The 27041-nt window shown below is 49.5% G+C and overlaps 1 protein-coding gene across 3 annotated transcripts; it reads left to right on the plus strand.

Moving 5' to 3' along the window:
* Positions 1-670: 670 nt before the first annotated feature.
* Positions 671-26546, plus strand: SDR42E2 (short chain dehydrogenase/reductase family 42E, member 2). Of its 3 annotated transcripts, none has more exons than XM_083474454.1 (12): positions 671-777; positions 6798-7138; positions 7833-7928; positions 9582-9639; positions 10879-10997; positions 19307-19382; positions 19901-19983; positions 21208-21345; positions 22784-22849; positions 23418-23481; positions 24483-24556; positions 25799-26546. In XM_083474454.1, exons 2-12 carry the CDS (start codon positions 6887-6889, stop codon positions 26060-26062), a joined length of 1290 nt encoding a protein of 429 aa, XP_083330580.1. In that variant the 5' UTR covers positions 671-777; positions 6798-6886; the 3' UTR covers positions 26063-26546. The 3 variants fall into 3 exon arrangements, with proteins under 3 accessions (XP_083330580.1, XP_083330579.1, XP_083330581.1); XM_083474453.1 differs by having other exon boundaries at positions 692-933; XM_083474455.1 differs by lacking the exon at positions 671-777 and adding an exon at positions 2580-2673.
* Positions 26547-27041: the final 495 nt, after the last annotated feature.

The following is a 27041-nucleotide window of genomic DNA, read 5'->3' on the forward strand; positions in this document are numbered from 1 at the left end:
CCCAGGGAGCACCTCAAGTTGTTGCAACTATGACATAGTGAACTGAGCAGAATGGAAGGCAATAGGTGTGGAGGTGTGTGCCGAATTTGAAAGACCAGGTGTTACTGAACAACAACTCCCACCTGCTCCAGCAAGCCAGGAGTGCTGGGAGTTGTAGTTCAGCAACATCTGGTGGACCAAAGCTTCCCCACACCTGGTGTGTGTGTGTATATATATATATATATAGCAGGCACGTCCAACAGGTAGATCGTGATCTACTGGTAGATCACTGGACATCTGTGGTAGATCACCGGCAGATCACTGACTCCCCCCAAAGAAGCTCAACAACTGTCTCCCCTAAACAAATCTCAACATTATTGCCTTGCACCCCCCAAAAAAGGGGCTTTCCTCCTCCCTTAAAAAAACTTTGACCTGAACCCCTAAAAACGGAGCTTTCCTTCCTAATAAAAGCTCAACACCCCCCCCCCAAAATACAGGGCTTTCCTTCCTAAAAAAGAGCTCAACAACTTTGACCTGAACCCAAAAAAGGGGGTAGATCATTGCCAGTTTTTAACTCTGTGAGTAGATCGCAGTCTCTTGGGAGTTGGCCACCCCGATATATAGGATCGATATATAGGATAGCGCCACCCTCACCTGGAGATAACAGAACTCTCCTGTGCGTGCGCTGCCCCTTTAATATTTACGCTTCTCCTCCCCGCTGGAAGTACAGTACCGCCAACACCAACCGGGCTCCTCCGCAGTGGCTTCTCTTCCTCTTAGGATGGATGAATTGAAGATGTAAGCCTGCCCGACTGGGGACTCTGCCTAGCTGGGGGTGTCTCCTGGTCAACCGTGAGGGAGAGGAAAAGGAGCCACCTCCTGCCGTTTGGGGGGAAAGAGCCAGGATTTGCCCCACACCCAGGAAATCTCTCCTGCCAAGGACCCCCTCCCAGGGTAATAATATTATTGCAGGAGACCTTCTTATGGTTACTAGGGCTTCACGCGCTAGATCTTCCCAACTAAGTCCATACTCAGGAGTAGACCCACTGAAGTCAATGGACGGAAGCTGGGCGTGAGGGGCCAGGGCTTTCAATGGGTCTACTCTTGAGTAGAAGCTTAGTCGGAGGCACAACTCACGGATCTCCTTTTCTCGCCCATTGCATCGCTCAGGAAGCGAGAGGTGGGGGAGCAAGGAGTACTGAATCTCACCCAAAGGTGTACATCTCCAGGCCTTCTAAAACTGAGAGGTTTGGTTGAGTGAAAACGAAATAACGTTTGCAAAAGGAAATAAAACGTGTACGGAGGGACTACCCTGCTTGGGATCTCTATAATAATTGTGTGGATGGTTTATTATCCCAGCAAACCCCATTCTGTCTTCCGAACACCCTGTGATTATTCATTATTTCTTACTATTCCTGCACAGAAATAAGTATAATTGGTGTCGCCACTCGCTGTCATTCCCTCACTTCCAAAATTAAAATTTAATTTTGGGGCATAAATGCACAGTTTACCTGGGAATAAATATCATTGAACTGGGTGAGACCTACACTTGAGTAACTGTGCTTAGCACTGCACTGTTAGAAGATTTTTATTTTATTTTATTGAAGTGGCGTTTTGGCAAAGCTATGAGTTAGCGTACAACCAGGGTAATAAACTGATATTAAAAGTATCTCGCACACATCTGCCTGTCTAGATATGATAATATCTGGGGGTTTGTGCAAGGAAACCACAGGTATTTTCCTTTTTTTGAATGAGGGAAATCCTGTGGACCTCTTTCACTTGCTGTGGCAAAGAACTTTGCTTTTTATAGCAGAATGGTGAAATGGTTTTGTCCACAACATGCTTCATCCAAACACAGCAGGAGTGTGAGCAGCCTGGAAGGCAGAGATGATATTTTTCCTTCAGGTAAATAATTGGCTTATAACAGGGATGCAGCGAAAGTTAGCAGTGCAGGTGGCTGTCCCCCAACAATATCTTCAGAGATTTTAAATAGGATATAGCTCAGCTGGTGGACCATGAGACTCTTAATGTCAGGGTCGTGGGTTTGAGCCCCGGGCAGAAGATTCCTGCGTTGCAGGGGTTGGACTAGATGACCCTCACGGTCCCTTCCAACTCTACAATTCTATTCTTTTCCGTGTCTTGTCATGAGTGCCGAAAAGAAACATGCAGCAAAGTTTGAAAAAAGTGTGCTTGTAAAGCAATAATAAATGCAGATGGAAGGCTGTGCCCTTTGTATCTGAAGTATTAAGATTTATTCAGAAATAGCAGCCAAACTTCGGAGATGAATTCCCCAAATACTGGAACCCAAACAATCCCTGTGTGCCAATGAGCAGCTTTGCATTTTTATTGTTTGCACTCCAAGCCAAGGCCTGGTTACTCCAAAGGAAGTCCCACAGATTTCAGTGGAATTTACTTCCATGTAAGCACACCTGGACACTGCTACATTATCCCCACAAGAGGCATGAGGTAGAATTCTGTTTAACTGCACCAACTGTCTCCTTTTAAACTGAAACATTCTGAAGCAACTTGGTGCAAAAGCAGTTCTCTGTTGCAGCAGCCTATGGGGAGAAGAGACTTATTTGCATATGTAATACGATTGGCTACCTTTTACACCAGATTCTTTATTGGAAGATGCTCGTGACCACTTTGGTCTATGGTCCCAGGAGTCTAAGAAGCGGTTGTTATTACCTTGGGGTGACTAAGAGAGATTTCTTTATTTATTCATAACAAAATTTACATATCGCTTGATTGTATGAAAACCTCTGAGTGGTTTTCAAAAAAACCCAGCCACGTTGGGGGTTAGTAATGACTACCGTTCACCAACCCACCCTCTTCCCATTAAGTAAAACGAAAGCAAAATACAGCCCCACAGCATATATATCTTGTTTATTTCATACAGTGATTTCCACCCAAGACCTCAAGGGGGTATATATGCTTGCTTACTTTCTCATTTTATCCTTGCGACAACCTGTGAGGTTGGAGAGGCTGGGAGATCATTGTTGCTCCTTCACTCCCTTACCAGGGTGGCAATGGGTGGCGTGACTGAGAAGCCGCTACATAGCGAATGAACTAGGCTATAGGTTCCTTCTATGCCCTTTCAAGCATCCTTTTTAGTGCTCATTCGTGATTATTTGGGTTCCTGATGCTTTTGGGATGGTCACATATGACCCCTCCCATACAGCGATAACATACTAGCATTGCGGAAGTGTCACAGAGCGAACGTAAACAGAATAATTCCACCACCAGTGCTTCATTTTACTATGTGAAGAACATGTTGCAGAAAACACCAAAAATTTAATGCTTGGTTTTATCTAGATCTTGCCAGATTGAACGCAATCTAAAAAAGAGACCTGTGCCATGTAGGAACTCATTTCAAACACCTAACTGTACGGCACAGCGTTTACACAATTAGCAACTGAGATAATGACTTTTTGAAGTAAACTGCAGGCAAGGGAGCCCTTGATCTGCATTGGGACCCTGCTACTTTGGAGGGGGGGCGCAGAGGGGCTTTAAACCTTTGCTTCTTGCAAATGTTCAAACCTTTAAACCTTTGTCTCTGGTTGGAAATGAAGCAGTATGGCCACCCCAAACTTTTTGCAAGTGTGGATTGCATCAAAAACAGAAGTGTGTATGACCCCCGTTAATAGCACTGTGAACACAAATGATCATGAATGTGTGATAAAAAGGCATGGGGCGAGGCCATAGATACAGAGGAGCAATATCCTGATCTCACCATGGCTAACCAGATCCCCGTAGGAATACCAAAACAGAAGTCCGCTTTTGTTGTCTTGCTGTTAATCCCCATGCTACAGGAATATAATTTAAAAATACGCGGACATCTCCAAATATCAAGGGTTTTGCTAATGCAAAGTTGATGCTGACAACTTTGGACCAAATATAATTTATCACTGGAGAAGCCCGCCTCATATGCCTCAGTGAGGCATTCTCAGAAATGCTGAGAAGTGTATCACTTTTCATAACATCACAGCATGTTTGTTTTTAATTTTCATTACCGAGGTTTAGGACTATAGGGCAAACAGCAGGATGCAGGATATCAGTGGGGTATTGATAACAGAACGCCAAAAAGTTAAACATTCATTTGTGAATAAGTGCTACATAGAGAAGCCATATATATATATATATATATATATGCTTTCGTAGATTTTCACGGGTACAGGAATGCAGGTTTTGGTGTCTTCGGGTGTCTTCCCGTGTAAGAGTTGGGGTGTCTAGGCGACGTTTCGACGAGGTCTCACTCGTCATCTTCAGGCTGGTGCTTTCGGCTTCTTGTTACTGGAACAGAGCAGGATCTCAGTGTTTGAGTTCCTATAAATACTGTTGAGGGGGTGTGGTGTATAGCCTCCAACGTTCTGGGCAGAGAGGAAGTTCCCAGGTTAGTGTGCCTTTTCTTCTTTTGTTCATTAATTACTTGAGGGATATCTTGAGTGATTTCTTGAGTGATATTCTGAGTACCACTTAGGAGGGTCATTAGGTGTGGATTAGTTGCTAAAGCTTTCGTGTCTTGACCTCTTGAGCTTGTGAAGAGTTTTTCTGAGAAGATGGCTGTACTGCACTTAGTTGTGCTCTGGCTTGGCTTCGTGTATAGGGGCGAGCTGTGGTTTTGTGCCCTGTGCCAGCCAGATCTGTGTAGGGATTGCAGGGGGGTGCAGCATCCGGAGGTGCCACTATGGTTTGGTTACTGGATGGTGTCTGTAATTTATCTGTGGAGAGGGTCTGGGTTTGGGTCTGGTGTGGTTGATTGGAGATGGCGTTCTGTGTGCCTCTGGTTCTGGTGTCGGTTTTTGTGGGGAGGGCTAATTTCCAGATGTCTGGCAGGCGGGACGTGTCGTCACGCTTGTTCATGTTGTGAGGGTGTTTCTCTATCTCGATGGCTTCCATGATTATTCTCTTGTGGTGATGTTCCATGTTAAAGAGCAATTTGGAATCTGCAAAATTAATTTCGTGTCCTGTTTCTTTCATGTGTTGGAAAAGAGAGGAAGTTTTTTCTTCTTTTTTGACGGCATTCTTGTGTTCTGCGATACGTGCATTTATTCGTCTGTTTGTTTGTCCAATGTACGTGGCTGGGCAGACTTTGCAGGGTATTTCATAGACCCCTTGGTTTTCTAACTGGATTTTATCTTTGGGGTTTCTGAGGATATTGGCTATTTTTTGGTTGGTGCAAAAGGCTGTTTTGATATTGTGTTTATGGAGGATTTTGCTAATTTTATCTGTAGTGCCCTTGATATAAGGAAGGAGGGCCATGCCATTGTTTTCTTCTGTGTCTTGGTTTTTGGGGGGTGTTTCTTTTTGGATTAGCTTCGTAACCCTGTTTTGCTGGTATCCGTTGGCGATTAACACATTTGAGAGATTCTGTAACTCAGTTGTCAAGTGGTCTTTGTCAGCCAGGCGTTTGGTTCTGGAGATGAGAGTCTTGGCTACGGAGTTTATTTGTGCAGGGTGGTGGTGTGATTGTGCATGTAAGTAGCGGTTGGTGTGTGTTTTTTTCCGGTAGATAGTGTGTCCTAGGGAGCCATCAGGTTTTTTGTAGATTAGGACGTCAAGGAAGGGAAGTTGGTTGTTGGCTTCTATTTCCATAGTGAATTGTATTTTGGGGTGTAGGCTGTTGAGATGTGTGAGGAAGCTATCTAGTTTTTCCTTCCCGTGTGGCCAAATTACAAAGGTGTCGTCAACATATCTGAGCCAAAGTTTGGGTTTGTGTTCTGACTTGTCTAAAGCATTGGTTTCAAAGTGTTCCATGTACAGATTTGCGATGACCGGTGAGAGGGGTGATCCCATAGGTGCTCCTTCTATCTGTTTGTATCTTTGTCCATTGTGGATGAAGTACGTGTTGGTTAGGCAGTGGTTGGTCAGGTCCAGGATGTATTCGGGGGGATTGTATTTGTTTTGAATGGCTGTCAAGGCAAGCAATCCCTACACAGATCTGGCTGGCACAGGGCACAAAACCACAGCTCGCCCCTATACACGAAGCCAAGCCAGAGCACAACTAAGTGCAGTACAGCCATCTTCTCAGAAAAACTCTTCACAAGCTCAAGAGGTCAAGACACGAAAGCTTTAGCAACTAATCCACACCTAATGACCCTCCTAAGTGGTACTCAGAATATCACTCAAGAAATCACTCAAGATATCCCTCAAGTAATTAATGAACAAAAGAAGAAAAGGCACACTAACCTGGGAACTTCCTCTCTGCCCAGAACGTTGGAGGCTATACACCACACCCCCTCAACAGTATTTATAGGAACTCAAACACTGAGATCCTGCTCTGTTCCAGTAACAAGAAGCCGAAAGCACCAGCCTGAAGATGACGAGTGAGACCTCGTCGAAACGTCGCCTAGACACCCCAACTCTTACACGGGAAGACACCCGAAGACACCAAAACCTGTATATATATATATATATATATATATATATATATATATATATATATATATATATAATGTTCCTTAAATAAGAACCGGACTGAGAAACATGGAAATCTTAGAATCAAAGAATTATAGAGTTGCAAGGGACCACGAAGATCATCTAGTCCAGCGGTTCTCAACCTGTGGGTCCCCAGATGTTATTGGACTACAACTCCCATCATCCCTGAGCTCTGGACTTGCTAGCTGGGGTGATGGGAGTTGTAGTTCAACAACATCTGGGGACCCACAGGTTGAGAAAAGCTGATCTAGTCCAACCCTCTGCGGTGCAGGAATCTTAAACCCATGGCACTGTGATTAAGAGTCTTATGCTCTACCAATGGCGCTGTTATTCCTGTAGCAACAGCAGCAACAAAATTGGTCTTTGTGCTCTTTCAACAGGTTATGAGAAGGAGATACTGTTGCTCCTACCTTGGTGGAGTTTTGTAATACCAGATCCGGTGGATCCCTGAGCGCCCCCTTAGTGCGCAATGGAGAAATCTCAGCAGAAAGACCGAAAAAACCGCAAATCCTCTAAACAAGATGCCCAGCCTGCTGAACAGAAGCTTGACACCGGTAACCGAGGGCTGAAGAAAGTGAGCAACAAGACCGTGATAACAGGAGGTGCTGGCTATTTTGGCTTTAGCCTTGGCCGCGCCCTTGCCAAATCAGGAACCAGTGTGATTCTCTATGACATTAACCAACCCCTCTGGGAAATTCCAAAAGGAGTAGTACTCGTACAGGTATTTATCATTTATTATTATGATCATAACACCCCACTTTTCTTTTCCATAAGCAACACATCATGTAGAGAGAGATTATTATCTGCTGTCAGGTGTAAGGCAGGTAAAGTGTGGTTGTGGGGGAAGGGTTTGCAAGCACCAGTGATCAGTGGCACCTGCTGCAGTGGGGGTGGGTGGGGTAGGTGACTATGATCTCTGCAAGATCGGGGGGGGGGGGTCCAATCCTGCCTGTTTTGAACTTTCCAAGGACCAGGAAAACCCTCATTTAAATGGGGGAAGTTCCAGGACAACACAATGGGATGGGAAGGACAACCTGGGGCTATGCCTATATTAATGAGACAGGCAAGTGCAAATCCAGAGTTCTCCAGTATGGACAAACGCTCTCTCTTTCTGCATAGACACCCGTTGGATTTGCTTTGCAATCCTTCCATCAGAGGGATGGATGGTGTGTGAGGCCTCCTCCAACTCTTATGATGGCATGATTTGCATAGTATGTCTTGTGACCCTTTGCAATGACAGAGAAGATCTGCGTGATCAAAGAACTGGGTCCTTGCCCTCTCTTCCCTGTTGCTGGTGGCCTTAGAGTGTGTACCTTGGCTTCTCAGCATCCTTTGTTGTCTGTTGCCTGGGGGGAAAACATTTCTGACTGCCCCCCCAAGCCCCCACTCAGGAGTATGTGATCTCTGTGTTCTAGGCAGACGTGAGGCACTATGAACCGCTATATGCAGCCTGCGAAGGGGCAGACTGTGTCATTCACGCAGCCGCGTACGGAATGACAGGATTAGAACAAGTGAGTCGGCTTCTCTTCGTCTTGAGTTTCTGCAAGGAATCAACCCCTTTCACGTGGCTTTTCCAGATTGTGTTGAACAGATTTTCAGAAAATTTCCTGCTGTCCTAAATCAAACGGAGACAGTGGCGTGGCGTGAGGGATGCAGGGGGGGCCGGCCGCACCGGGCGCAACATCTGGGGGGGCGCGCTCGCACTCGCAGCTGTCTGCCCCTACCTGGCTCACTCGGGTTAGGGGGTGCAAATTACTTGCCTTGCCCCGGGTGCTGACAACCCACGCTACGCCACTGAACGGAGATCGGTTGGTAGTTTTTTTCAGGGCCTGCCCCTTTCAGAAAGGAAAATAAAACACAGTAGACTCTCAGGCAAAGAAGCCCTGAGTGGATACAGACAGTCTGGGATAGCTCAGTCCGTAGAGCATCTCAGGGTCGTGGGTCCAATCCCCACATTTGACAAAAGAATCCTGCACTGCAGGGGGTTGGACTAGATGACTCTCTGTCAAGGAGCTGTCAGGCGAGCACAGGTCATCCACAAGTCAGGAAAGAACTTGAGCAATTAGCTTTTAATTCACAGAAAGGAAGCAACACAGCAGCGTCCCTCTGGCTTGTCTCACCTAGCTCCTTCCCCTCTCACTCCAGATCCCTCCCAAACAGATGTAAAATGCGGCAAGGGGGCGGGCTCCTCCTCTGGGCCTGTCTGGCCTGTTGCTGAGCAGCGTGCAGGACCCTCCTCAAGTGGGGAGTCTGGGGAGGAGAGCCAGTTTCTTGGCAGCAGAGGCAGCCTCGGATTCTTCTCTCTCTGAGTCTGCACTCGCGCTGAGACTCTCAGCACCTAGCGCTGTCTTGGAAGACCTTCCTTCTCCTGACACATGCCCCCACCCACCCCCCGCCGATCACTCAGCCCTCCTGCATCTAGCATCTCCCAGCTTGACACTCCTGCACATTGGCCCCCTGTGTCCCACCACCACTGTCCTGGGTCTAAGTTGTCATCTTCTGCGTCCTCCCTGGAGGGGTCTCTTGGACAGGCGGTGCCCAACTCTCTTCCTCGTCTGGCCAGACCCTGACACCCTCATGGTCCCTTCCAATTCTATGATGCTTTGAAAAAAGATGCCTGAGTGATGCTGAATTAGATCACAGACATTAAGCAAAGGCAACAGTAAGAATATGTACACTTTTTAAGAAGAGAAATGTTTTATTTTCAGTAAACAATGTACTGAGAGGGGTGCATAAGTAAATTATCATTTGCTATTCCACATCCACTTTTGGCCCCACCTAGAAACATGTGACCTCTGGAGGACTATAAAAGGTTCCCTATGCTTGATTTCACCCAAGACTAACTAGCAGTTCTCCAGGGTCTTGGGCAAAGACTCCTTCCCATCACTTGTGGTCTGAACCTTCTAACTGAAGATGCCAAGGAACGTACCTGGGACCTTCAGCAGGTACACAGCCTCTGAGCAATAGCCCTTCTTGACCGCTTTTTTCAGATGATTTTTTTTTTTTTTTTTTTTTTGCAAAATTCAACTTTTACAAGCTGGCCTTCTTGCCGCCTAGGGAGCAAGCCAGGCCAATTCTCCAGAGACCAAAACCAGCTAAAGCAATTCATTTTGCTTTGATTGCAGCAGCTGGTGTGACATTAAACCTCTTCCTGCTTTTCCTAGATGCACAAGAGACATATTCGGTCTGTCAATGTCGGAGGAACCAGTGTCGTCATTGAAGGTGCGTACTGCTTCAGTGCTTTGTTTTGGATGAGCCCAGGCTGAGGATCATCGATGGTCGGCTTGTTTACATACCACATCTCCCACAAATAAATCTGTGCTCAAAAGCAGTTCGCACAAAAGCCAGTCTAAATACGATAAAGAATAATAATGGTAATTTATTATTTACCGGTATATGCTGTCCACCTGACTGGGTCTAGGCAGCTTCCAACACATTAAAACATAGTAAGACATAAGACATTCAAAACTTCCCTAAACAGGGCTGCCTTCAGATGTCTTCTAAAAGTCAGATAGTTGTTTATTTCCTTGACATCTGATGGGAGGGTGTTCCATAGGGTGGGCGCCACTACCCAGAAGGCCCTCTGCTTGGTTCCATGTTACCTCACTTCTCACTATGAGGGAACTGCCAGAAGGCCTTCGGCGCTGGACCTCAGTGTCCAGGTTGAACGATGGGGGTGGAGACGCTCCTTCAGGTATACAGGGCCAAAGCAATCTAAGGTTTTAAAGGTCAACGCTGACACTTTGAATTGTGCTCGGAAAAGTACTGGGAACTAATGTAGATCCTTCAGCACTGGTGTTATAGGGTCCCGGCGGCTGCTCCCAGTCATCAGTCTGGCAGCTGCATTTTGTCTTAGTTGTGGTTTCTGAGTCACCTTCAAAGGTGGCCCCACGTAGAGTGCATTGCAGTAGTCCAAGTGGGAGCTAACTAGAGCATGTACTACTGTGGCAAGACTGTCTGCAGGCAGGTAGAGTCTCAGCCTGTGTACCAGATGGAGCTGGCAGACAGCTGCCCTGGACAAAGAACACAATAAGACAAATAACATCACTACAACATAATGCAAAAAATAAAAAACAAGAATCAACAATTAAGAATTAATTTAGCAAGGAGAAACATTTAAGAAGTAAGTATACAGCTTACTAATAGTTTAGGCCAAAGTATTCAATAAGCAATTCCCTTCTGCAGGCTCCTAGGGCTGGAGGGTGGAACGAAACCAATCACCCCCTGATAGCAACCCCAGAGTCTCTCTCCCCCCCCCCCCCCCGTTCTTTCTCTAGAAAGAGCTCCCTTTTGAAGGCTCCTGGGGCTGGAGGATGCTGTAATGTGAGCCGGGGCAGAATCATTTGTTGGCTGCTCTTGCTCGCCGCCATCCTGAGATACCAGCCCTTTCCCTCAGGAAAGCAGATTTCCATTTGCCTCCTTCCCTCAACGAAGTGCTTTGTGTTTCCTATGTCTCTGCAGTCTGCAAGCGACGAAGCGTCCCCAGGCTGGTCTACACAAGCAGCATCAACGTGGTGTTTGGCGGGCAAACCCTTATTGATGCCGACGAGCAGAGTGTGCCTTATTTTCCTTTAGCAGAGGTATTGGGGCTCCTCCCCTTTTTAGCATTTGGCTGCAACCGACAGTGTGGGGGGCAAGAGAGAGGAGGGTCGAGTTGATTTTTTAAATGACCTCCCCACAACACAAGGGAAATTATGTGTTGTTTTTCCCCAGCCTGTTGCTTTGGATCCAAAGTGTAGGTAGGAGTGGATCCAAAGAACTGGCGGAGGCTGGTCTATTAGCCCTCGGTCTGCCCTCGCCCCCACCCCCACCCCCTGCCTTCTTGCTTAGAAGCTCATAGATAAACAATGGTACTTTAGGGGCTATGATGGCCACTAATTTGGGTGGCTTTAAAAGAGGATTAGACTGTGATGGCCTGGGACTTGGGCTCGGAGCCAGAGGAGACTCAGTCTGCACCGGATCCTTTGCCTCAGGCATCATCTGAACCAAGTCTGGGGCCTGATCCTGAAGAGTCCCACTCAGCACAGGTTCCCCTGCAACAAACATCAGCTGGGCCGAGTCAGGGGCCTGAGCCTGCCCTGGCTCCAGATGCGGGGATTACCTTGTTGCCTTCAGCTGGCCCATCACTTACAGCTGCTCCACTACCGGTTGGGTCAGGGGAGGCTGAGGTGGCCTCTGGGTCTAGTAACCCACCGACATCTCCCGAGCTGCAGAGACTGAGGTCTGAGAGAAGGAGAGACCTGAGTACTCGCAGGAGGAGTGCTCGCCTTCGGGTGAAACAGGGAGGTGAGTCGCCGGGGGATCAGGACCGGCCACTACCCCGACAAAGATAAAAGGTTGTCGGACCCCGCCCCAGGTTGCAGGAGCAACGTTGCTGTATATTAGATCCTGCCGGGGATCCTGTACCTGTCCTTGCCTGGTTTTCTGCCTCGTGTCCTGCCTTGGCCCTGTCGGACTGACTCCCAGTGGAGCCTTCGGATTCTGGACCGTGTTTCATGCATTACCCCCGGGCCCAGCGCATAGACAAATTCCCGGAGGACCAGGCTATCAAGGACTACTAGCCATAATGGCTCTGCTCTGCCTCCGTGGTCAGAGGCAGCAGCGCTTCTGAATACCATTTGCTGGAAACCAGAGGAGGGGAGAGGGCTCTTGTGCTTGGGTCCTGCTTGTAGGTTTCCCACAAGCTGGCCACCGTGAGAACAGGATGCTGGACTCGATGGGCTCTTGGCCTGATCCAGAAGGTCTTCGAACCAGTCATGGTGTACCCCTGCCTGTCTGTCATTGGGTTTGGCTACTGCTAGTCTCCTTGCCTTCTGTCCTACCAGTCCTTGTGGGGACTTGCCTCTTTTTCCTCCTCCTCCTCCTCTCTTCCCCACCAACCAGTGGTGTATGATGGGTTGCCAGTGCCCAGGGACATGTGGAGGGTTTGGTTGGATGGGAGGGAGCTGCTTAAAAGCGTCCGCAATCACTCAAGAGATTGCAGCCACAGACATAAGGAAAAAGAGCTCTTCCATTGTCTGGAGAGGTCGCTTCCCAGTTTGCATGGAGAAGCCGTTTTCAATGGAGCCCAGCGATAAGAGCGTGCGGCTGGACTGAGGCAGCGCTGGGTGTTGAAAGTGTCCAGGGAAGTAATTTTGCACCCAGGGCAACCACCCCTGTGCTATCTGCTACAACACTGCCACTAGCTCTTGCTCATACTACTTCATCTCTAGACTTGGGTTACCACTAGAGACCCTTGGGCACGGTGGGATTAAGAACAGCCCTATATTTTTCTCCGTATGATCCTTGTAGGGTTACACCCCATGCTTTGGGGGAACTGAATCACATCTTCTCACAGGTCTGTTAGGAGTAAGACATGTGGAATTCTTTTCACATGACATCTCTTTCCCTACTGGTGTCCCATACTCCTGTAGGGCAGACGACCCCCTCCTCGCATTATTTTCACTCTTTTTTAAAAATGTTATTACAATCTTGGTTAAATCCTAAGGGAGAAAGTGTTCCCCAGATTCAGGGCAGCCAGAAAAAAACCCCTTCCATCCATCGTCTAAGTTGGCACATAGAGGTGTTCTGTGTGGTCCTCCTGCAGTTGTGGAAGACCCTCTGCTGGGGATTTACCCATAACCCTGTGGTAAGACTTGGAGCTGTGATTAAAATCTCATTATATGGGCTGTTCTTTGGCACCGGGGATGTAGATGGTGACTGACTGAGTGGGAGAAAAACGTATTACAGTGGTGCCCCGCAAGACGAATGCCTCGCAAGACGGAAAACTCGCTAGACAAAAGAGTGTTCCGTTTTGGAGGTGCTTCGCAAAACGAATTTCCTATGGGCTTGCTTCACAAGACAACAATGTCTTGCGAGTTCCTGCTGGTTTCCCCCCCCCCTTTTTCTAAGCCGCTAAGCCGCTTATCAGCTGATCTGTGATGGCCTGGGATTCCGATTCGGAGGATGAAACAGAGGAATCCCAGCCTGCACAAGAGTCCCCGCCTCCAGGGCCGGCTGAACTGGGGCAAGGCCTAGATGGTGAAGAACCTGCACCTGTGGCAGTGCATCAGGAGCTGGCCCCAGGTGAAACCCTTCTGGCCCCAGAGAGGCTTGACGACTCAGTGGCCACAGGTGAGCCTCCTCCAGGGCCCAGTAACCCTTCGGCCTCTCCTGATCTGCAGAGGCTTAGGGCAGAGAGGCGAAGGGAACTGGTTGCCCCCAGGAGGAGTGCTCGCCTTAAGGCCAGAGGAGGCGGGGCTCCTGGGGGCCGGGACCGCCCCTGGCCTTAGAAGAGGATAAAAGCCCAGTCAGCCCGGCCCCAGGTTGCGGGAGCAACGTCGTTGTTGGCTTCGGACCTTCCTGTGTTCCTGATCCCTGCTCGGCCTCCTGTTCCTGACTATCCGGTACTCCTGTTCCCTGCTCGGCTTCCTGTTCCTGACTATCCGGTACTCCTGTTCCCTGCTCGGCCTCCTGTTCCCGACCATCCGGTGTTCCTGTTCCCTGCACAGCCTCCTGTTCCAGCGTACCTGTTCCCCGCCCGGCTCTCTGCCTCGGACCTTGCCCCTCTTCGTGTGGACTCTGCTACACCCAAGGTACCTTACCCCCGGGACCAGCACAGTTTGCTCCCGCCACACCCACACTCCCCCTTCGTAGGGGTGCGTTCGGGAAGAGCCAGAGGCCATGGCTGAACAGGCGGCTACACTGGTGGCTTTGGCCCAGGAGAACCAGGCCTTGACTCACACCGTGCAGCAGCTCAGCGACGCGGTTGTGGCACTTCAGCAACGCTTGGAAGCCCTACCAGCTCCTGGGGCCAACGCCCCGGCTCCGGGCAAGTACCCAGTGGCTTTGCCTGAGAAATTTGATGGAGCCCCGGCCAGCTTTCCCATGTTCCTGGCCCAGGCCAAGCTGTATATTCAGGGGCGAGCCCGGAACTTTCCTGACGACCGCACCAGGGTGCACTTTTTGATTAGTTTGTTAAAGGACCAGGCGGCCAAGTGGGCGTTGCCGCTACTCAGGCAAGACTCCCCCTTGCTGGCAGACTATACGGGGTTTTGCAATCGTTTGGAGGCCGCGTTCGGCAACCCCCAGAAAGAGAGTCAAGCCAACCGGGCGATTCGGCGTTTGAAACAGGGCAAGTCCACGGTGGCCACATATACCACGGAGTTTCGGCTGTTGGCACAGGACTTGACCTGGAATGACTCGGCACTGCGGGACCAGTATCTTGAGGGGCTTTCGGACGAGGTACTGGACCAGTTGGCCACAATGGAACGCCCCACCACGCTGGACACTCTCATTCAACGGAGTCTACAAATAGACGACCGGTTGGAGGATCGTCGTCAGGCCCGGGGTCGCCGACACTCCCAGTTCACGGCACCAGCTTTTTCCGGCAGCCCCACGGTCACAACTGATTTAACGGAGGAGCCTATGCAGCTCGGGGCAGTGCGGCCACGCCTTTCCCCCGCAGAGAAGGCGCGGCGTCGGGAGGGAAATCTCTGTCTTTACTGTGGCGGAAGTGGACACTTCGCTCGGTCCTGCCCTGAGAAACGCCAGCCGCAGGGAAACCGCCAACCCCAGTAGCTGATGGCCCTAGCTACCGGGGGTCCCAAACCGTACAGAATGGGCCCGCACCAATGGACTTGCAACATCTTATGGTTTCGGTACGTTTATACCCTCCAGGGGGGCCCTGGATCCTTACCCATGCTTTGGTAGATTCAGGGGCAACCCGCTCCTATATGGACGCTGCTTTTGCCACCCATCATCAGGTGCCACTTCGGAACAAGCCAGTACCGATCCAGGTGGAAGCGATTGACGGACGACTTCTGCGTTCAGGTGCTGTTACTCAGGAGACCCAGCCCCTGGTCCTGTGTCTCCAGCAGCACCGGGAGTTGCGAACTTTGGACATTGCTTCTATGCCCCGCTTCCCTCTGGTGCTCGGGATGGACTGGCTGGAAGCCCACAACGTTCAGATTGACTGGGTCAAACGGACCGTGCACTTCCCAGACCCATGTTCCCATGCTCAATCCGGAACGCTGGCGGCCGCGCCCTCAGAGGAGGCAGCACCCACGCTCCCAGCCGTGTACCAGGACTACCAGGACGTGTTCGAGGAACGGGGGGCAGACCAGCTGCCGCCGCATCGGCCTTTTGACTGCGGCATAGACCTCCAACCTGGAGCGCCTTTACCAGTGAGTCGCTTATATTCCCTAACAGAGCCAGAGCGCGAGGCTTTGCAGGACTTCTTGCGCAAGAACCTGGAGCGTGGGTTCATTAGGCCTTCCACCTCGCCTACCGCGGCACCAGTGCTTTTCGTTAAGAAGAAATGTGGGGAACTCCGCCCTTGCCATGATTACCGAGCCCTGAACAAAATTACCGTCCCAGACCGGTACCCCTTACCCCTTATCTCGGAGCTGCTGGAGCGGGTGCAAGGGGCACAGGTGTTCACCAAGCTGGACCTCCGAGGGGCCTACAACTTGATTCGGATCCGAGCCGGGGATGAGTGGAAGACAGCGTTTGGGACCCGGTACGGGCAGTTCGAATATTTGGTTATGCCTTTCGGTTTGTGCAACGCGCCTGCTGTGTTCCAACGCTACATCAACCACGTGTTTCAGGACTTGTTAGACAAGTACGTGGTGGTGTATTTGGATGACATACTGATTTACTCCCGTGACCCAGCTCACCATGAGGGACATGTCCGGACCGTGCTGCAGCGCTTGCGTGAGCACCGTTTGTACGCAAAGCTCAGCAAGTGCGAGTTCCATCAGCGGACTGTGGACTTCCTTGGTCACCGGCTCTCTCCAGATGGGGTGCAAATGGACCCGGGGAAGGTGACAGCGGTTCGAGAATGGGCGGCACCCCGGAACCGCAAGGACCTACAGCGTTTCCTGGGGTTCGCCAATTACTACCGGACCTTCATCGCTGATTATGCTCATCGCACCACCCCGTTGACCCGGCTACTGCGCCCAAAGACACCGTTTTCCTGGGACAAGGAGGCAGAGGAGGCGTTTCAGGGGTTGAAGGCCTGTTTCCAGAGGGCACCAATCTTACAACATCCTGACCCCTCTCGACCTTTTGTGGTGGAGACCGACGCCTCCAGTACGGCTCTCGGTGCCGTCTTGTCTCAACAGATTGGGCCTGAAGCGCCACTCTTACCCTGTGCCTTCTATTCCCGCCAGCTCCTACCAGCGGAGCGTAACTATACTGTGTGGGAGCGGGAACTACTGGCCATCAAGGTAGCCTTTGAGGTCTGGCGCCACCATCTTGAGGGGGCACGACATCCGGTGGAGGTGAGAACCGACCACCGGAACCTGGAGTACCTCCAGACCACCCGCAAGCTGAACCAAAGACAGATCCGGTGGGCGTTGTTCTTTTCCCGGTTCCAGTTCCGGATCCGCTACATCCCTAGCTCTCAGAATCAGAAGGCGGGTGCCCTGTCCCGGAAACCTGAAGACAACGCAGACACGGTACAGCAAGCAGAACCCGCCACGATCCTACCTCCGGCTGCATTCCTGGCCACCCAGGAGGCGCAGCCACTGCAGGTTCGGGTGCGGGAACAGCAGCGGGTCGACGCTTGGGCCCAGGATCGGCTCCGGGAGCTGGCTGAAGGGTCCAGCCCACAGTATCCGGGACTGGTCCTGCATCAGGGCCTTCTGCTGCATCACGGTCGTCTGTACATCCCGCCAGGGCCACTACGGCTGGAGGTTCTCCGGATGGCCCATGATGCCCCAGCAGCGGGGCACTTTGGACGGTATCGGACCACCCATCTGGTCAGTCGAGAGTTTTGGTGGCCCCGCCTGAAGGCTGACGTGGCTCGCTACGTTGCTGGTTGTGATGTCTGCCGGCGCGCCAAGGGACCTACCGGGCGACCCCCCGGCCTACTTCAGCCATTGCCAGTTCCACCGCGTCCTTGGCACACGGTTTCATTGGACTTTATAGTGGACTTACCCTCGTCTCGTGGCTGTACCTGCCTTCTGGTTTTCTCCGACCATTTCACCAAGATGGTGCACTGCGCTCCCTGTCCATCTGTACCCACAGCCAAGGAAACTGCTCAGCTGTACCTTCAGCATGTCTTCCGCTTGCATGGCCTACCTGAGCGTGTGGTGTCCGACCGGGGCGTTCAGTTCACATCCCGGTTCTGGCGAGCATTACACCAGACCCTCGGGACAGAGGTCTGCCTCTCGTCAGCCTACCACCCACAGACCGATGGCCAGACGGAACGGGCGAACGCGGTGCTGGAGCAGTACCTCCGGTGTTACTGCAGCTATCAGCAGGATGACTGGGTCGACCACCTGGCATTGGCAGAGTTCGCCTATAACAACGCGGTGAATGCGTCCACCCAGCAGACCCCGTTCCAGGCCAGTTATGGTTATCATCCACGGCTGTTTCCAGAGGTGCTGCCGGCGTCCGCAGTCCCGGCGGTGACGGAGTGGCTTCAAGAGCTCCAGTCCCAGCAACAGCTTTTGGTGGAGCAACTGCACCAGGCCAAGGAAGCGTACAAAGCCCAGGCCGACCGCCACCGCCAGGTGGGGCCGGAACTTCGCGTCGGTGACCTGGTTTGGCTCTCCACTCGCCACCTCCACCCCTCTCGACCTTCGCGGAAGTTGGACGCCCGCTACACCGGCCCGTTCCCTATCGTAGACCAAGTCTCTCCTGTGGCATTTCGTCTCCGGTTACCCGCAACCCTGAAGGTTCACCCGGTCTTCCACAGGTCCCTTTTGAGTCCGGTGGCCCCACCCGACGAGTTCCACCCGAACCGTCCCCGACCGCAGCCAGTATTGGTTCGGGGAGAGCCTGAGTACGAGGTGGAACGCATCCTGGACTCCCGATACCGCAGGGGAAAGCTGCAGTATCTCATTGACTGGAAGGGGTACGGACCGGAGGACCGTTCCTGGGAACCAGCGGCCAACGTCCACGCACCTGCCTGCCTCCGAGAGTTCCATGCGACGTACCCCGGCAAGCCGGGTCCGGACCCTCGGTTGAGGGGGGGGCCTGGGAGGGGGGATGGTGTGATGGCCTGGGATTCCGATTCGGAGGATGAAACAGAGGAATCCCAGCCTGCACAAGAGTCCCCGCCTCCAGGGCCGGCTGAACTGGGGCAAGGCCTAGATGGTGAAGAACCTGCACCTGTGGCAGTGCATCAGGAGCTGGCCCCAGGTGAAACCCTTCTGGCCCCAGAGAGGCTTGACGACTCAGTGGCCACAGGTGAGCCTCCTCCAGGGCCCAGTAACCCTTCGGCCTCTCCTGATCTGCAGAGGCTTAGGGCAGAGAGGCGAAGGGAACTGGTTGCCCCCAGGAGGAGTGCTCGCCTTAAGGCCAGAGGAGGCGGGGCTCCTGGGGGCCGGGACCGCCCCTGGCCTTAGAAGAGGATAAAAGCCCAGTCAGCCCGGCCCCAGGTTGCGGGAGCAACGTCGTTGTTGGCTTCGGACCTTCCTGTGTTCCTGATCCCTGCTCGGCCTCCTGTTCCTGACTATCCGGTACTCCTGTTCCCTGCTCGGCTTCCTGTTCCTGACTATCCGGTACTCCTGTTCCCTGCTCGGCCTCCTGTTCCCGACCATCCGGTGTTCCTGTTCCCTGCACAGCCTCCTGTTCCAGCGTACCTGTTCCCCGCCCGGCTCTCTGCCTCGGACCTTGCCCCTCTTCGTGTGGACTCTGCTACACCCAAGGTACCTTACCCCCGGGACCAGCACATGATCCGATCAGCAGATAAGCCGCTAAAAGCCGCTAATAGCGCTAATCCGCTAATCCGTCAATGGGCTTGCTTCGCAAGACGAAAAAACCGCTAGACGAAGAGAATCACAGAACGGATTCTTTTCGTCTTGCGAGGCACCACTGTATTTGTTCAAGCAGATCTGTTGGCTTACGTGCTTTGGTATTTGCTAAGTAACCCAAACTAATTAATTTGATTTCTTTTTAGCAAATGAATGAGTATTCCAGAACCAAATCAATTGCAGAACAGATGGTTCTAGGAGCAGACGGAGTGTCTTTACCAGGTACTTTTCTGTGATCTTAGCCTGTGGCAACCTGGGGGGGGGGGAATGATTTTATTGTATCTTTCGTGACCCCCAGGGTCAAGCAGCGATTAAGGTTCATACTCAAGAGGCTCAAGCTATGAAGTTATTCCCAGTTCACAGCTCTGGCCCTGCTCTTGGAGACTGAGAGACCGCAGAGCCTGGGGTTGGCAGGCAGGAGTCCGCAGAGGACACTCCCATACCACCAGAGCCTGTAGGCTCAGAGCAGGACCTCCGTGGACACCTGCCCTTAAACCTGAAGAAGCCAGTGCCTCCCATTGCACCTCACTGGTCCAGCAGCACAGGGAGATATGCTCATCTTCAGGATAGAAGGTTGCCCCTTTAAGACTCCAAAGCTAGAGGAACCTAGAAGCAGGTAGGAGGAGGAGTCAGGAGATGCTGAAACCTCAGGCCTCTCTTGTCCCATGTGGTCCAGCATCAGCAGTTTCTTCAATTGACGTGTTCAGAATCAGCCAACGGCTTCTTGTCCTGTTTCCTAGGAGGTGGCAAGCTGCACACCTGTGCTCTTCGACCGCCTGGCATCTATGGGCCAGAAGAACAAAGGCATTTCCCCCGGATGGCCGTACGTATTGTGACTTGCTCAGAACACTCTTCTGTGAATGTGGGGGGAAACACTACCATATGAACCTACCCAGACCCTGAGGTCATCTTCTGAGGCCCTCCTTCGTGTGCCTCCTCCTCGAGAGGTCCGGAGGGTGGCAATACGGGAACGAGCCTTCTCTGCAGTGGCTCCCCATCTGTGGAATGCTCTCCCCAGGGAAGTTCGCCTGGCGCCTTCATTGTACACCTTTAGGCGCCAGGCAAAAACGTTCCTTTTTAACCAGGCTTTTGGCTGATCGGATTTACATCCTATGCCCTTTTAAAATGTGGGGTTTTTTTGGGGGGAGGGGCTATTGGGTTGTTGCTTTTATTTTTATTAGGTATTTTGTGGTTTTATATCTTGATTTTATTCTGTGAACTGCCCTGAGGCCCCCGGTTATAGGGCTGTATATAAATTCTTTTTTATACATATAATATCTTTTATTAATTTTAACATATAAATTATAAAATGTACCACAAAACTTATCACTTATACAATCTTTTTGGACTTCCATCAGCACCTCTGATGATCCACCATTTCAACCACTTCTTATGCATTTCTTAACTTTATATTGCCTTTACATCTCTTAACAAATCATCCTCCCCCTTATCCATTTTTACAATACTTCTAATAATACTCCTCACAAAACTTCTTGTAACCCTACAAACGTTGTCTGTTCTTCACAATTACTTTTCAAATAGTCTGTAAATTTACTCCAGTCTTCCGTGAATTTCTGGTCTCGCCGGTTTCGAATCCTTCCTGTTAATTTATCTAATTCTGCATATTCCATTAACTTCATCCTCCATTCTTCAATCGTCGGTAACTCTTCTTGCTTCCATTTTTGGGCCAATAATATTCTTGCTGCTATTCTTGCTGTATATAAATTCAATTAATAATAGTAATAATACCACCATGGGATGAGACCAGTTACAGTTAGGGACCAGAGATAACAAGCAACGCAAGGAAAGGTTGAAACAGCTGGATATGTTTGGCCTGGAGGTGAGAAGACCGAGGGTGGGCTGGGGGCAATGAACACAAGAAGGGTTTGCACATTGAGAAAAGCAAAGACATGCCCTGGGTTTACTCTGCTTGCTTTAGAAGTCTCCTGTTCTTCAGCTCAGGAGAGCCAGTGACAATTCTGCATCACATCTCGTTTGCCCCTCGTTGTAACTGGCAACGTTATGCTTCAATCATACCTTCCAACAGTTGAATATTCAAAGAGGGATGTTTGTCTTCACATTTGGGGGACCAGAGACCTGGATGAACTGGGTTCATGTCAAGAATCTCGTGCAAGCTCACATCCTCGCCATGGACGCTCTCACTCCTGAGAAGAACTATATAGCTGTGAGTATATCGTTACACGTGCTCCAGTTTTTCAGGCGCTGAACATTCTGGGGATGTGCTGAGCATTTCCTTGGCGTGAGGCACCTGGAGGGCTGTGGCATTTTCGGGATAATTGATTTACTAAGCAGCTTTCTGGCAGAAGTTGCTAAGTAACGCTAAGAAACCCACAAAAACACCAGTGTGGTTTTGAAATCAGTGCAGTGTCAAAAAGTTCAAGTCCACCATGTTGATTCAAAATGGCTTCCAGGTGTATCCAAACATAGATGATGATGATGATACCGGTAATTTATTATTTATACCCCGCCCATTTATCTGGATTTTCCCAGCCGCTCTGGGTGGCTTCCAACAAAATACTAAAATACAATAGTCCGTCAAACATTAAAAGCTTCTCTAGATGAAAACCTGTTCCTTGCTCTCATGCAAAATTTGGCTATAGGATCTTGGGAGGTGTCCAACTCCCTAGAAAACAGATCTTCCAATATATATACAGTGGTGCCTCACAAGACGAAAAGAATCCATTCTGTGATTCTCTTCGTCTAGCGGTTTTTTCGTCTTGCGAAGCAAGCCCATTGATGGATTAGCGGATTAGCGCTATTAGCGGCTTTTAGCGACTTATCTGCTGATCGGATCAGCTGATAAGCGGCTTAGCGGCTTAGAAAAGGGGGGGGGGAGGAAAAAAACCCCGCAGGAACTCGCAAGGCATTGTCGTCTTGCGAAGCAAGCCCATAGGAAATTCGTTTTGCGAAGCACCTCCAAAACGGAAAACTCTTTCGTCTAGCGAGTTTTCCGTCTTGCGAGGCATTCGTCTTGTGGGGCACCACCGTATTAAGTTTACTATGTGGCTCACTGCTATAACTAATTTCCCTCATGAACTTTCCCTGACCCTGAGGTCATAATCTGAGATTCTTCTCTGTAGCCCACCTCCAAGGAAGGTCTGAAGCGTGGGGATAAGAGAGCAGGACCTTTCTATAGCATCCCGCCATTTATGGAATGCTCTCCCAAGGGAGGCCCACCTGGATCCACCCTTGTCCTCATTTTGGCGCCAGGCAAAGCACAGGCATTTGGATAGCACCAGTGAAATGACGTTGCACTGTGAAATCTGTTTTTGATATGTTTTGCCTGTGTTTATTGTTGTATTTACACTTTGGCTATATATCAAACCATCAGGCTTTTTGTTATTGTTTTGTTTTGGTGGGCAATAAATTTAATGCACCTAAACCTTCGGAGTTTCCAGGAAATCATACAGTTCTCAGCTGAGCACAAAGGTGTCCAGGTAGGTTATTTTCCTTCCTAAGGCTGCAGGCAAAGTTCATTGCCAATGTGTACCTTGCATGATCGTTGGCCATTGGGGCCGAGGAGAGTTTAATGTCCAACAATGTTTGTATGGCCACAAGTTGCCCATGTCTATTCTGATCTCTTTCCCCTGTGTTCTTTGTAGGCTGGCCAGGCATATTTCATCAACGATGGCGAGAAGGTCAACCTTATTGAGTGGTTAACCCCACTGGTGAGTGCCAGAGCTGTTTGTTATAGACAGAATTGTGCTCTAAAACTTCTTAAGCTTATTGGCTGTGGTGGTTGTGACGGATGGGAGTTCGAGTCCAGTATCCTCTGGCGGGCTTCAATTTCTCCGTTTCTTTTTTAATCTGTCTCGAGTCTCATATGGCCTGATGAGATGCAATAATTAATAAAGGCAGCTGTATAGTGTTGGGGGGGGGAATCAGGTGAATATGGGGAGGGACCCCCTTACAAACCATAGATGACTATGTATAATGCAAACCTTTGCTGAGTATTTTACCAGTGAAAATTTCCAGACACAGAAGTTTTTTTTGTAAGAAATTCAATAACAGGAGTTTTAATTTGTTTTGGTCATAAATTGACTGCGATTTTAACCTTCTCTGTATTTTAAATTATGGTTGTAATCTGTGAGCGTTTTATTGTTTTATCTTTCTCGTAAACTGCTTTGAGGTTTTCCTACAATCAAATGGTACAGAAATGTTATGGAATGGATAGATCGATAAATGAACAGCTGCATTCAAAGCTGTCTGGTTTCAGTATTTCAATGTTTCTTTCAGTTTAAAGGATTGGGTTGCCGCAAGCCATGGATACGTGTTCCTGTTCTTTTTGCTTATTTTTCAGGTAAAATATTTCCAGTTGTTTGCTCATCAGTTGTTTGGGGTTTGCTTGTTTTTACAGTAGTTCAGACAAAACCTTGGGTTTGCACTCGGTGTGAATCAGGAATTTTATCTTGCAGCAAACCATGGCTTGAGAAGCTGGCTTGTTGAATCGGCCATTGTGGTAAACCATAATGCTTAAACTGAGATGTTTGGAAGCAGAAGCTAAACTCTGCAGAAATCCTTCTCCCAGTCACAAAAGATCTGAGTTTCTGAAGCTCGATAGCCATTGTTTAGCGTTATGTGCAGATAAGCCCATTGCACTATATCGGCGCCCATCTCAACTGAGACCTGAGGGGGCAGAGGTTAATGTTTTTCAACCCTGATGTTGTTCCATAAAAAAACAGCATTCTCCGTGCACACACACCCCTGGCCACAACTGCATTGCCTTGTGGGAAGGATGGGGAAAAGTTTCTGTGGGGAAGTTCACTCCTATGCAGGTGTTGAGGAGGGGAGGAATTTTGATCAGGACAACAGCAAGTGAAGAGAAGGATCAACCTTTCACAGCACGGCCTCAGCCCAGATTGCGGCTGCCCATGGTGACAATTGTCTGAAACCCAAATGTTACATTACATATTTAATTTAATGTATAATTTAATCCAACCTTTTTGGAGCTGCGGGCACAGGGAATCTTATTAAGGAGACAAATAACAACCCCAATGACAGAGAACAATTTAACGGCAGCTCTTTTTAGCAATATAAACAAATACTGTAAGTTGCTAAAGTTAGACTTGAGAAATGCAGTCAGGGCTCAGCGGCAGAGTGTGTGATTTGCGTGTGGAATGTCCCTGGGTTCAATCCCTGGTATCTGCAGGCAGGTATTGGAAATATGTCTGTCTGAATGGAGCATTGCTGCCTGTCTGTACTGAGCTAGACAGACTCAAGCATTTGACTCACAGCTTTGTGCATGCGCTGCTATTTCAAGTGACCATTGTATTTATCAAGTGCTTTTTTTTCTTTGTACAGCTGTGGCAATGGAACACTTCCACAACCTGTTAATGCCCATTGTTGAAATCACACCTTTGGTCACCAGAAATGAGGTAACGCATGCCTACGTTATTACGTACTGGGTTTGTTTCATAGAATCAGGAGTGTAGAGTTGGAAGGGACCATCAGGGTCATCTAGTCCAAGCCCCTGCAAGGCAGGAATCTTTTGCCCAACATGGGGCTCAAACCTACAATACTGAGATTAAGAGTCTCATGCTCTACTGACTGAGCCATTTGTTGTAGTAACTTATACTCTACCCTTCAAGCAAATTACCAGGGCGGATTACAAAATAGAAAAACACAAGAAAACAAACTGAAAAACATACCAAGAGCCCTTGTAGTGCAGAGGGAGCTTTGCAATCTGGCTGGCCGGCTTTTGTCCTGCACAAAGAGCCCATTTTACAGGTGGAGAAATCTCCCAGGTCACGTCCCAACATTCTAACCATTACGCCACACTTCTTTCCCCTTCTAATTTTTCCTTCGTCTTTACTCTGTTGTTACTCTTGGCTTGCATGACATACGCCTGATGTTCTTAATGGTATTATGAATTGGCATGCTGCCATATACATTTTTGTTGTTGATCATGTTGGCAGAAATTCTAAAATAAACTATTGTGCTTTTCAAAAAGAGGGTTCAGCAGAGTTGTGGGTGAGAAAGCAATCACTGGGTACTATCACAATAGCTATGTCCTGCCTCCATTGGATGCCTCTTAATATCACCTGCTGGGAGTCGCAAGTGGGGAGAGAGCTGTTGTTCTGAGCTCCTGGGCTTCCCATAGGCCTGTAAGACAGAGTTGTTCCGCCTGGCCTTTGGCTTGGAGCCAATTTGATTCCCTCCCCTTCTTTCTTTTTTCCTTTCTCCTCCTGTGATGAGGCTGCATTTTAATGTTTTAGTGTTGTATTTTAATCTTGTTTTAAAGTTGCATTCATTCAACTTGTTTTTATTATTGCTTGTTAGCCGCCCTGAGCCTGGCCTTGGCTGGGGAGGGCGGGGTATAAATAAAAAATATTATTATTATAGGCATCTGGTTGCCCACTGTGAGAATAGGATGCCAAGACTAGGTCGGCCTTTGACCTGATACAGCTGGTGCCTTCTTAGGTTTTTACGAAAAGCATCATTTTAAAGGTGCGATGGAAACGATGATGGGATGAAGGGAATTGTGGTGCAGCAACATCTGGAGGGCACTGAATTTGGGAAGCCCACCCCAGACCAGGCACCCTCCGTTGTCGTTTGCTCTCATGCTGTTTCAAAACAGTTTTAAAAAGAAATCCAACTCCTTTGCTTTCACTTCACAGGTGTACAACATTGCTTACACGAACACGTTCAAAATAGATAAAGCCCGGCAACAGCTCGGCTATGCCCCCAAAAAGTACTTGTTTGCAGACTGCGTGGATCATTTTTTGAAAACCAGGCCCCGCAAGAAGAATTATTTCATGCTGAAAAGCTTCGTGGTGATAGCCCTGTTCATTGCCCTGATCATCCTGGCAGTTTACCGTCAAGAAGTTTGGGAATTTGTTCACAAGAACTGGGGAAAGTATCAGCATCTTGTCGTGCGATAAACCAGCCGTTCTCAGGCACAGGATCGGCCGGGGGAACATTGCCCTTGGATCGCATGGTCTGTTTTTCTTAGCTCTAAAGTAGTAGGCAGGCAGGAAGGTACATTAAGAGGAATAAGAAACATACAAGGAAATCGTCCTGCGGTGGCTAATGAACAGAAAGCCAAAATGGCCACCGAAAATCACACTCAGGAGACTCACGCAAGGGGAGAGGGTGTTGTTTTTATATCTGTGGTGTCTGCGTTCAGTTGGTTCCTCGTCTTTCGTCAAACTGAAGAAGAGAGGGGGGCTTTCAAAGGCTGCGTACAAATAATCCTCCACAGACACATCAGGACGGCCTTTTGCCTCTCCAGGTCATGATGAGAAACAACGAAGGTGAGAAAGTGATCCAGGAGAACAGTGCCAACAGCGAACCATTTTGCACGGCACCAGTTGTCTCTCGCCAACTTTGCAGCACGAGCTGAAAATAAAACCACACCTGAAAACCTGCCTGTGTTTCTCCAAGGGCCGAAGCCGACAAAACCGGCCTGTGGAAAAGCAGGTCTACTGGTCTCGCCATGTTTACATATAATATGTGGTTGGAGAAGACGGTGGTCTGTCCTTTACATGTGAATAAGCACTCTTGAGGGCAGGGGAAGGTTTCTCTGTGTGGTTTGAAAAGGGATGGAGGGGGGACCTGTGGCCTTCAAAATGTCGTTGGACTACAACTTCCACTGGCCCTGTGCCATAGTGAATTGAGCAGAATGGAAGGCAAGAGATAGGGGGTGGGACAGGCCAAATTTTGGCCTTGCCCAAGGTGAAATTTGAAAGACCAAAGACAATCCCCGGAGGTTGTCGTTCCAACACCACCTGGAAGGCATTACAGTGCCCTCTGGTGTAAAGAGGGGAGCGCATCAGCCTCACCCATCTATTCTTGTTTCTTTTTATGTGTTGACTCCTCTGGTTGCTCGTTTTAACAGATCAATTTATAAGCCCCACCTTT

The sequence above is a fragment of the Podarcis liolepis genome (assembly GCF_965112155.1).
Source record: "Podarcis liolepis genome assembly, chromosome: 14".
In the NCBI taxonomy this organism is placed as follows: domain Eukaryota; kingdom Metazoa; phylum Chordata; class Lepidosauria; order Squamata; family Lacertidae; genus Podarcis; species Podarcis liolepis.

What these genes read in the sequence shown, in the direction of transcription:
- SDR42E2 (XM_083474454.1), top strand. Translation starts at nt 6,887, where the DNA reads ATGGAGAAATCTCAGCAGAAAGACCGAAAAAACCGCAAATCCTCTAAA. An exon ending in GGCATTTCCCCCGGATGGCC is followed by an intron (nt 19,984 to 21,207) that starts GTACGTATTGTG and finishes ACCTTCCAACAG; the next exon opens with TTGAATATTCAAAGAGGGAT. An exon ending in TCTTTTTGCTTATTTTTCAG is followed by an intron (nt 23,482 to 24,482) that starts GTAAAATATTTC and finishes TTCTTTGTACAG; the next exon opens with CTGTGGCAATGGAACACTTC.